Source organism: Topomyia yanbarensis, chromosome 3, assembly GCF_030247195.1.
Source record: "Topomyia yanbarensis strain Yona2022 chromosome 3, ASM3024719v1, whole genome shotgun sequence".
Lineage (NCBI taxonomy): Eukaryota > Metazoa > Arthropoda > Insecta > Diptera > Culicidae > Topomyia > Topomyia yanbarensis.
The window spans coordinates 100,305,153-100,316,651 of record NC_080672.1 but is presented as its reverse complement, the minus strand read 5'-3'; the positions used below and the strand labels follow the sequence as shown (position 1 = coordinate 100,316,651).

At 37.6% G+C, this 11,499-nt stretch overlaps 1 protein-coding gene across 1 annotated transcript; it reads right to left on the bottom strand.

The window, feature by feature from the left end:
- Positions 1-390: 390 nt before the first annotated feature.
- LOC131687101 (uncharacterized) lies at positions 391-1,196 on the bottom strand. The gene is made up of 2 exons (XM_058971142.1): positions 975-1,196; positions 391-903 (listed from the first exon to the last, which is right to left on the bottom strand). Exons 1-2 carry the CDS (start codon positions 1,194-1,196, stop codon positions 391-393), a joined length of 735 nt encoding a protein of 244 aa, XP_058827125.1.
- Positions 1,197-11,499: the final 10,303 nt, after the last annotated feature.

Here is an 11,499-nt window from a genome sequence, read left to right as displayed (position 1 = left end):
TGTTTTCAATAAATAAATAAATTACATATTTAAAATAATAACAGTTAATGACAATTATTTTACAGATCAAGAGAAGTAGTAAATACAGTTTTGTATTATTTCGACTCTGATCATACGCCTACGCTTCTTCACCCAATCCTTGGTGGGTCTGGTGGTTTGATTGTGATAATTTTCCGTATTATTATTACCGGAATATTTAGCGCTCATCACAAAGCAGTCTCAAAACACATGCATTTCAGTTCCGTTTCCTTCCACTACGAAAACAGATTAATTTGCATGCTTTAGTCGCTTCTTTCAATCTCGCATTTTCGCTTTGCATCTCAATTGGCTTGGGTTGACTTCGGTATTTGGCTTTGGTGTTTCTGGTGGGAGTTCGCATGCGTCCGTCGTTTAGTAAACTACTGGTTGTTCGTAGTAGTACCGGTACGGATCCACGGAAGCCCGAACAGGACGCACGAAATAGGTATTTCGGCGGTTTTCGTGACCAGTGTGCACCTGGAAGCTAGTTTCCTCGTGATGATCGGCCTTGAAGATTTTCTTCAGCGCCAGGATACTGGCAATGGTAAGGGCCACCTTGGAGATGACAAGAGCTTTGAATGCAATAGCACCGAGGGTCTTGAGACCGATCGGTCCAGCAATGCCCATGGCTGTCAGTATAGCGGCAATGATGTATCTGCTGCCATTCTTCTTGCCTCCACTGCCACGACCTTCATTGGTTGCCAGATCCAGTTTGACGGTGTGCGTCTTCAGGAATCGGTCTAGCTTCTGCAAAAGCGTTCGGTCGGTGCTGCTCAGGTCTTCCAATCCACGGGCTTCCGCTAACGCAGGAACGGCTTCATTTTCAGCATCATCCGAGGAATTTTGTTTGACTAGGGTCACTCCATCGACCAGTTGAATGGAATCCTTGTTTGGAGGAAGGGGAGATTTAGAACAAACTTCATATTCATATTTTCTCCCTCGCACTATTAACTCACCATATCAAGCGCTCTCGACAGCGATGTCACTGCTTTCTGCTTCAGGCAATCGGTGAAGTCACTCTTCTCCTGGCAGTCGTCGTACACTTTCTGCAGGATACAGATTTCGCCTCCGAACCAGTTGCTTCCGGCTGCTCGCCATGAGCAGGCAGCAGCACTGAGTGCCGAGGATGCGAGGGTAACCACCAGCAGGAGCTCCAGGACCATCGATCGGTTGCACATTTTGTTGGACTTTTTGGATTCGGTTCACCAAAATACACACATACACGGGCACACTTACGGCACTACAATTCCCCAAAAAGGAAACTTTGTCTTTTTCCGAACCTGCACTCTCCGTTTGTGGTTCTCGCGGGAGACGACGACGACGTACACCGTCCAACTATCTAAGCTGCAACTAGTGAAATCCGCTGATTAGCACCTGCTTTTAAATGCACTTCAATGCTCTGTTTGATCGCCAAATCGGTGCCCGTGGTCCGAATCACTTCGAATTTCCCTTTTCCTCGCATGCTAACATACTCTCATCATCAGCTGGCACCCTGCCAGTGGTAAGAGAAATGAAGAAGAATGAAAAACCGTGGAAAAGTAGAAAATTATGTGTATCGTGTATAGATGCAGCACTCGGCGGCTCAGGTGAAAACATGTACGCGAAAGGTGCTGAAGCAATGCAATTGGAAATAAGCAGTATGCAGTTTTACCTACTTCGCGTGGGCAGACGCGCATCTCCGGCAGCAAGTGGCACAGTGGGTTAAATTATATTTTTTATTTCGTGGACTTGTTGATTTTTCTCGCTGAAAATGAAACAGCAAATTTTCCCATTTTTACACGTAAAAATGGTAAAATTTGCTGTTTCATTTTCAGCGAGAAAAATCAACAAGTCCACGAAATAAATATGTTGCGGTGACCATAAAATCTTATACAGTGGGTTAAAATTTGCAAAAATGTAAGAGTCAAAAAGTGGAAATGATCTTTGAGTTTTTAGAATGCAGAATTGAGAATTGAGAAATGACAATTCTGAATTGATAATTGAAAATTGAGAATTGAGAAATAATGACTATAATATATAATTTACTAAATAAGAATCGCAAACAAGAAATTGAGTTTGTTACCAACAAAACATTTCAACATCTCATTGGGTTTTGAATTTTCTCTCACCGATAGCAGAAATTGTTTTCTATTTGATGCCATAAAACAATTTTTCTTTTCTCAATTTTGGACCGTTAAAACGTCCGAAATGATAACATCCGGGGGAAATCATTCAGTTTTCAATTTGGAAATTTGATAAAATAAAAATGGCTAATTACCGTTTGAGAAAAAAAAGCTTTTTTATTAATAGTTGGCAGCACCCTGCGATCCTTTTTCTCACTGTCCAATCTTATCAGTTTTGAAAAAAGCGTATCGTTGTTTCTCACATGAAGGTGAAATTTATGCCCACTTGGACGAGTGATAAAGAGTAGCTGCAGGGTGCGGCGTTGAACATTCGCTCAAGCATATGTAAGCATGCATACCTCGCTGAGAGCAGGCGCTGAGTTGCCACTGGTTCTGGCGGTTTCGTTAATGCTCACAGTACCGTGAAATATGTATGGGCTTTGGCTGAGCTGGCGGTATGTGCCGCATGCTCAAATGGATTGCTTGGATCGGCATATTAATTTAATTATGATTAAGGTGGTTTGTTTCTTACGAAGGTACAGCTGAGTTTGGGGCCCAGTGGGAATGCCACTTAGAGATTACTAACTCACAACGAGCAGTTGGATCCGAGCCTCCACTAAATTCTAATGTTTACAACGCTGGGCTGTCCGGTTTGGCTGAATTCCGTGCGGCTATTTACCGTATCTTCAACTGGGTCAATTAGAGTATGGAAAGTGAATGCAATACACTTTCCCTTGCGCGGGTTTCAAAACTACTCGTAACTTTTCATATCATTATCATATCGTCACAGGTGGAGCACTTTTTTAATTCTCATATACCTCATTCAATTAAAACATTTTTGGATTGCTTGGTGTCAAAATATATGGGCTGTTGAAAAAATGTATGCTAAAAAACCCAATGCATTTATAAAAATCCATGATCTGAGGTACGACTGAGTTCATGTACTGGCTTTCACTAGTTTGAGAAATCGAACATCTGAAAAATGCGCTGCAAGTAGCTGTTTATCAGTCACTGATTCCTCCGAACAGCTCTAGCAGTATATCCATATACTATATACCTTGTTTGAATGGACCTACATGTCAGTGCAAACTTTGTGAGTAGTTATGTGCTGTGTTGAATTTTTTGTGACTGTAGATATGCTTCTCAACGATGATCTACGCGTGAAAAAATTCCAATATTGAAAGAATTCACTATCGTGGTATCGAAAGTTACTTGTTGGATTTTTTTTCTATGCTATTGGTATAGTTTTATAATCACCTTTGGGTGACCAAATTGTAAAGTTAATATAACCAACTTATGCAACACCAATTAAAAAAATCTTGTATGTGAATATGATTTTCCTATAGGTTTTAGCCACAGCGAATCAAAGTAGAAATAGAATTTATGGAAGCGTTTTTTATCAATATTGATTTCTTTTTGATTTTTCAGAATTGTTCAGAAGTTACCTAAGGCTGTAGTATGGTCCGTAAGCAATATGTAGGAAGAAAAAAATGTTACGCTCACATAGTTAGTTTTAGAAATATGATGTCTTCGGGATAATTTAATCTTATTATTTGGCCGGCCTTGTGATGTGCAGGCAGGCCCGACGAGAGGGGGGGTCAGGGGGGGCAACTACCATGGGGCCCGGGTCTGTTTTGGGGGCCCGCATTTTTAACTGAATTTAATTTATTTTAATTTAATTGTTGAAGTTTATTGTTTCTGTTGGCACTGCAAATATACCACAATCAACTACGTTCCAGTCGTTCCAATGGTTTTATGAAGTACGTGAACGTAACCCTATTAGATTCATTTAACAGTGCAATTGAACCATTCTTGTTTCATTTATCGCAAGTGTTTTTAAAAGTGTTCGTAACAAAGTTGAATACGCACAGTACAGTATGAAGTTGTATTCAATTTAACATATTTTTAGCTAACTGTTACTAATAAAAGTTGGATATTCTCGGTATGGGATTGACGAGAAGATGACGAAAATCAATGTATGAAGCCATTTTGAAAACTAAGATGGCGAATTTCAGTTAAGATATCTGTATAAACTAAATTATTGACATTTTCGAAATAAAATAATCATATAATAGATATAGATATAGTGATGCGGATGATGTGATTATAGAAAATTTTCTCAACTAGAAGGCACTATCTTGGCCTCCAAAAGGGCATCGCTCATTTATTCGTCAAACCCGCCTAAAATACCCTCACAGTTTATACAGAAATTGTTCGAAATAGCTCCAAGCTACCATTTCTATCATCTACTCGTCAAGTCCGTTTCAAAAATTCCCAAATTTTTAGGGTTATCGAGATTATTGTTCAATCGGAAGTCTCCATCCTGGATTTCAAAAGGGTACCAAATATCCATTTTCATCATGTACTTGTCCAGCCAGTTTCGGAAATACCAATATTGTTAGGGTTATCGATAATGTCGCTCAACCAATGAATTTTAGTAAGAATGTAAAGCGAACTTTTTTACGATCTTCCCAAAAAAACGAACACTTTTTTACGAACTAATTCAATTTACGAACCCTTGGCTTGGTTCGTAAATGGAGGTTCCAGTGTACACATTTGATGAAGAAAAATATGGGAATTTAACTAGATACTTATTCTACCCATTAGTATTCACCAAAAGATAAAAATCTTTCTCTCACAACTCTCTGTCTCAGTCTTTTTAACAGCAGACTTCGCTGTTGGATCCCAGTCATCGCCTTCGTAATGTTTTTTTCTCTGAATGTTAGCGCAAGTGTAACAACTGATTCCAAACCCGATTTTACCATGTTCAGAAACCGATAAAGAAAACTCGTTCATAGTGACAACTGAAATAGCTGAATCCAGTACCTCAAAATCAACAGCATGTACCACCAACAAGAAACAAGGCAGCATCAGTGGTGCGAAACTTCACATTTAGTTGCTTATTTCTGATAAATTTGCTGAAACAATATTCAGTTTCAACGCTTCCCTCATTCATTCACTTCCAAACTAACTGAAATTTTATGAAGAATCGAATGGTTGGGCAGAGGAAATATAAATTCATTCACCAACCAAAGCATTTATTTGTTATTATGTGGACAGTTTGAAGGGAGAAGTTCTTTTACATTTTCGAGCATAACTGAACTGCGTAATCTATATCTGGTGCACTTGTGCTTGAAACAAGATTCAGTTTGCTCCTGAAACCAAACATATGCGAACATGAATGCGTTGTACCGAAAAATCAAAGGACGAGGGAAACAAACCAAACATTCGATTCATCGCGGCGGGCATGAATTGAATTTTTCTCTTTGAACCTCACGCAGGGATATCAATTTTTCTGAGCTCTGATTCTGGGTAGCATTAACGATGGTAGCATTAACGTGCGTCAAGGGAGCATGAACGATGGCGAGATGGACTGTATGGCAACGCCGCAAAAAGGATTCTAATTGCAATGGCAAGTCGGATGTAAGCCATTCTGATGGCCAGCCACAAATATTCCTTCATTAATTTTTATTTTTTCCATCTATTACATGTTTAAAATACTGACGACTCTGTTAAGCTAACGCATTGAATCGTGTCAAATAAACAATTTTCGTAAAAAATAGTTTAATTAAAACGGTTGCATCCGTGTAATTTCTCTAATCGATATTGAAATAAGAAGTCATATATGGTAGGGCCCGTCAGTACTTCAAACCCTGGGGCCCGGCGCGGCTCTCGACGGCCCTGTGTGCAGGATTAAAGCCCTCCTTAGAAGACATTTCAATTGAATAACTAATTAAATTGAACTCATATTGTGGACCCTTAAACTTTATTTTGATATGCTTTGTTTGTTGTGATTACTATGTTTTAGGCTGATAGAGTAGGGTGTCCCAAAATGACATCATGTTAAAAAAGTCATCGGGCTCACTTCTTAAATGAAAGGTTAGGGTATCAGGACCACTTTCTTCTTCGGAGTGAATTTGGTAAAACGCTCCCTACTGTTGGCGAATTTTGATTTTTCGAAAAATGGGCCGATTTTGGGTAAAATTTCCAATTCATGCTTGTTGAAGTGCTCCTGAACTGTCTTAGATTTTTTCAGCATTTTTTTATTTTTCTGGAGTTTCAAATGGAGAAGTTTGGTTAGTTAGTTTGTACAAATTGTGTATTATAAGAGCGACAGAGCCTTTAAAACTTAGTAAAAAGTGTAGTTTTTGGTGTTTTTCATTAGTTTTTCTTCAAAACTGGGTATCTACAAAATTTTAAAAGTATAGGAAACACTTCAAGTAGTTGAGCCAAATATAGGGGAGTATTTTTACTGAAGAAAGTATATAGCTACAGCTAGTGGGGTATGAGTTATTAAAGTTTTTGCTAAATAAACTTTTTGACATTTTATGCTATTTAATAAAAATAACACTGCTCTTCAAAATAAAATAATTTCAGTGTGCTTAGTCCACATTTTGTTTTTCGTCAAATAGAAGGAAAATGATGATGGCGTTTTCTTCTTGTCTCTACTACACAAGAATCTGTTTTTTGAGCATTTGAAGATTTTTTTAAAATTATTTAGTATATTAATAACCACCTACTGGGGTTGAAAATCATGAAAATTAAACAAATATGTCGAGTTAGTGGCAAGTTATGGCATATATTTGTATGCCGAATTGATTAACGTATTTAGATTTTGTATACAAAGTCTCATTCCCATGGTAGGTACATTAGAGTGAAGAAAAATGCAGAAGGGTGGGGTGAATGTTGAAAAACTGATCTTTACGTTTTAGATCACACAATTCCGAAATAGTAAATTTTGAAGGCTTCGTATTTTCGAAAAAGTTTTACAACAGAATACCGCGTATCTTCTAGTACAATAATTTTGGTGAATAAGCCTCCAAGAAGTAATTATGGAGAATTAACTTTTCTAAAAATAATTAAAGACTTGGCATCATTAGTAATGTTATCATTATTATTATAATTTATGGTACAAAAAATCATCAAATTCTCATTAAACCCGATCCTGACGCACTAAAGACAAACGCCGTTTTAAATCATTTTCCTTCTATTTTTCAAAAAACAATATGTGGTCTAAGTACATTTGAATTGTTTTATTTTTTGGAACATCATTATTTTTGATGAATTTCTAAAAATGTCGAAGGTTATATAACAAAAACTTATATAACTCATACCCCTTTTACCGTGGTTATACACTGTCTTCAACAAAATTACACCCCTTTATTCGGCTCAACAATTTGAAGTGTTCTCTATATTTTTAAAAATTTGTAGATACCCAGTTTTGAAGAAAAACGAATGAAAAGCACCAAAAATTACACTTTTTACTAAGTTTTATGGATTTGCCGCTCTTGTACTTCAAAATTTGTACAAACTAACTAACCAAACTTCTCCATTTGGATATCCAGAAAAATTAAAAAATGCTGAAAATAAGACAGGTCAGAAGCACTTTAGCAAGCATGAATTTGTGATGCGCAGCCATATTTGAATTTTTTACATGCACAAAAAGGCAAGCCGGGCCTGGCAGGCCCGGTGTGCATGCAATATTTACTAGGAATACCACGGGTTTATACATTAATATTTATCTAAAAAACATTTTGATGAGTTCATCTTCATATTAGCAGGTATTTTTGAAGTTTTTATTGATTTTATCTTTTTACCTTTTCTTATAAGAAAAAAAATCTTGAAAGTTTGAGCGAATTCTATACATTTCTTTTATAAGAAATGTAAAAAATAGCATATGATAATGACATGTGTCATATTTTTTTGGGTAAATATTTTATTTCACCCACTGTAGTCTGCTTGACGATTATTTGGGTACAACACAACCTAACTTTGTCGTTATTGTCTATTTTTGTTGTCTATTCTTTGTGTTATAGTTGTCGTAATTATTCAAATTGTAGGATCTAGAAGCAAAAAAAAATTTAAATGGCTATAAGACGATCTTCCCATGTTTTCAATCGTCTCAAGGAATCTGAAATCATGGAAGAAATTCGAGCAAATTCAACAGCAGACGATTCCGAAACTGATTTGCAAAGCGAGGAGGAAGATGCGAATGATATTGCTTCCGATGATGAATCTGATGCAGACTCGGAAGAAGAATCTGAATATGTACTCCGGTTATGCATCAGAAGAAATTAATACCAAGACCAACCCAGAAACATTTATTGCGCAAAATTCCCAAGCGGGAAAAATTTGGACAAGACCAATTTTTTTGTGCATGAGGGCACATACCTTACATAAAATATGTTTTTTTTTTGTTTTAGTGTTTCGGATTCTCCTCGTCAGTAACTAGCACCATCTGGGTGTCCAGTTAGACTATGTATCTGAACTAGTACCCAAATTGGCGCTAGTTAGACACTAAATTCCAAAAAGTCACACGTCTTGCGTGAACACTAAACCACTGGCTTACATCGAGTGATATGGCTGGCTTATATTGAGTGATCATTGAGCAGCCAATGGGAATGCTGTTCCTTTCATTTGATACCAAGTTTGTAAAAATTGGTAGAACATTCGCTGAGAAATAGGTATGAAATTATCTTAGGAACTTGGTAAGTTCCCCCGGGACATCAAGAACCGTCATAGCTGGCCAATGTGGTCGAAGCGCCTTCGGTGGGTCATTAATGATCTAGACATGCAAAGCCAAGTGCACACATTTTAATATATATTGCATCATTTGGACATCATGGTGGTACCAGTTTATATGGAAATTTGCTGTGTGATCGTACTCTTCAACCCGTAACTCCAGAACCGAAAGTCGGATCAATAAAAAAAATCAATAGCGACCGATGTACCTTGTATTTGAGACTAAATTTGTGCAAATCGGTTCAGCCATCTCTGAGAAAAATCGGTGAGATTGTTTGACACATACATACATCCATACATACATACACACATACATACATTTTACGATCTCGACGAACTGAGTCGAATGGTATAAGAGATTTAGCCCTGCGGGTCTCGGTCAAAAAGCCGAAATTTCGATCGATTACATAACCTTTCTATATGAGAAAGGCAAAAGGAGCTTGAATTTAAACGGGCCTGAGAGGCCCGGCTTGCCCTTTAATGTTAGGATTTTAGCTTGCCTTCACAAGGGTTAAAGGTGCCAATTCTCGCACTTTACATTTTAAATTTCTTAAAACTAAAGGATTACAATAAGTGATTTTTGGTACTACATTTTCCAATTTTTGACTATCTTAAGATAAGTGATAATTTTAGATAACCTTAAACTAGAAATACTGTTCAAAGTGCATGGGGGATCAACTATTAAGATTATGGGGTGAGCAGTTGAATTTAATATTATATATGTATACTTGGTTTTGAGAAATTTTAATTTGAAGAAAGGGATTCAAATTCGCACATAGTTTAACACTCGGATATCCAAGGGGGTCAAAAAAATGGGAACGCTTTGATCGGTCATATCTCAGCTGGTATTTTTTGAAGTTTTTATTGAGCTGTTACTTAATCGATTTTAAGTCCGTCTTTTTTATGTCTTTTGTTAATACGTTGCATTAAAATGATAGAAGAATAGAGTTAACTACCACTACCATAAGTGAAAAGAGTAAAACAAAGTCAGCGAGATAAAATGGAAGCGCTACTTTGACTTGCCATATCTTAGCTGTTTGTTCACCGATCTCAAATTTTTCTTCACCATTGGATAGATACATCTTTTACAAAAACAGTGATCATCAAATAATGAAAAAACAAATTTGTATATCTGAAGTAATCTTTTTTATTCATTTCGTTTATCTGATAGGCACAAATGCGTTAGCTTGGCGGTGCCAAATTCTTATGTTCTTACATTTTGGATATCTTAAAACTAGGAGGTTACAATGTTAAAATATTTTTTTTATGAACAAGAAAAAAATTTACAGCTATGTTAAGACTAGAAATAAGATTACAAGAGAGGGACAAAAAAAAATTTTATGAAAATTTCTAAAACAAGGGATATAGTTTGATATACAAAAGGGGGAGTATTAGTATTTTACGAAATATTTTATCTTAAAACTAACAATATAGTTTGGTACACAAAAGGAGGAACAAATATTTATGAAAAATTTCACAGATATCTTAAAACTAGGGATACAATTCTATTTACAAGAAGGAGGACAATAGTTTCAATAAAGAGTAAAAATTACAACTATTCTAAAACTAGGAATACAGAATACAAATTTGATTTTTTAACGAAGACTTATGGTCAAGATATTCAGATAAGACTTGGTCAAGATATTCAGAGGGGGGCTTATTTCCAACATCGGTGTAGCAGCAGTTGTATCAAGGACAGGGGAGAGAAGGCGTATATGGTGACAGGGAAAGAAGAGCAAAACATTCAACTTTCGGGCAAACGGGAGTTCAGCGAAACAAATTAGCGCCTCAGTCTAGTAAGTCGTCGAATACCGGATTGGCGGTAGTATGCTTCGGACCCGCGAAAAATCATTCAAAAGTCGCTCTCGCATCAGTAAGGGCGACGGCGGTTACATAGTGGCATTCTGGAGCTTATCGGTTCCACAAGGCAAGAGGAAATTTCTAAAGACGAAAAATAAAAGAGGGGGCTAAATTGGGATATTTATCGTTTTCATGAAAGTATAAATACGGGACATATAGGGAAGATCGCGATTTGCCAGCGTATCTCGGACTGGGACATTGGGTGGTCTACCTCGGGCCCGAAGGGAATCCTTTAACTGAGACCTGGCGTCCAAATACCTGGCGTCCAAATACCTGGCGCATACCTAGACAACGTGCTCGATGTCATGATAGCCCTCGTCATGCGCATCCAATGTGTAGTGGTAGGACATTACACGAATAAAATCCCGACACACATCCATCCCCCTGAACCAAAGCTTCGTTGATACCTTTGGGATATTTAATGGAATGTAGCCATCGTCCAAGTTCACCATTGCTCCACGAGGTTTGCCAACTGTTGAGCGTCCTCTGACGACAAATACTAAAAAATTCGTTGTAGCAGATTGGTCTTTCGTATATGTCACTATTTAATGCGCCCTCCTTTGCTAATGAGTCGGCCTTTTCATTGCCCGGGATAGAGCAATGAGAGGGGACCCAAACCAAGGTAATCTGATAAGATTTTTCAGATAACGTACACAAGGACTCTCGTATCTTCCCCAGAAAATACGCTTTTTAGGCTTCACCGCACGAAGAGCCTCGATAGAGCTGAGGCTGTCCGAAATGATGAAGTAGTGATCTGTGGGCAGAGTGTCGATGATCCCAAGGGTGTACTGAATTGCAGCTAACTCTGCGACGTAAACTGATGCGGGATCATTGAGCTTGAATGAAGCGGTGATAATATTGTTGAAGATACCGAAGCCAGTGGACCTATCGAGATTTGATCCGTCAGTGTGAAACATTTTGTCACAGTCGACTTCTCGGAATTTATTATAAAATATATTGGGGATCACTTACGGGCGTATATGGTTCGGGATTCCAC

Bases quoted from the DNA above. Each gene is read 5' to 3' on its own strand.
- LOC131687101 (XM_058971142.1), bottom strand. From the start codon at position 1,196: ATGTGCAACCGATCGATGGTCCTGGAGCTCCTGCTGGTGGTTACCCTC. The intron at 904-974 runs GTGAGTTAATAG...CCTCCAAACAAG, and splicing joins TGTCGAGAGCGCTTGATATG to GATTCCATTCAACTGGTCGA.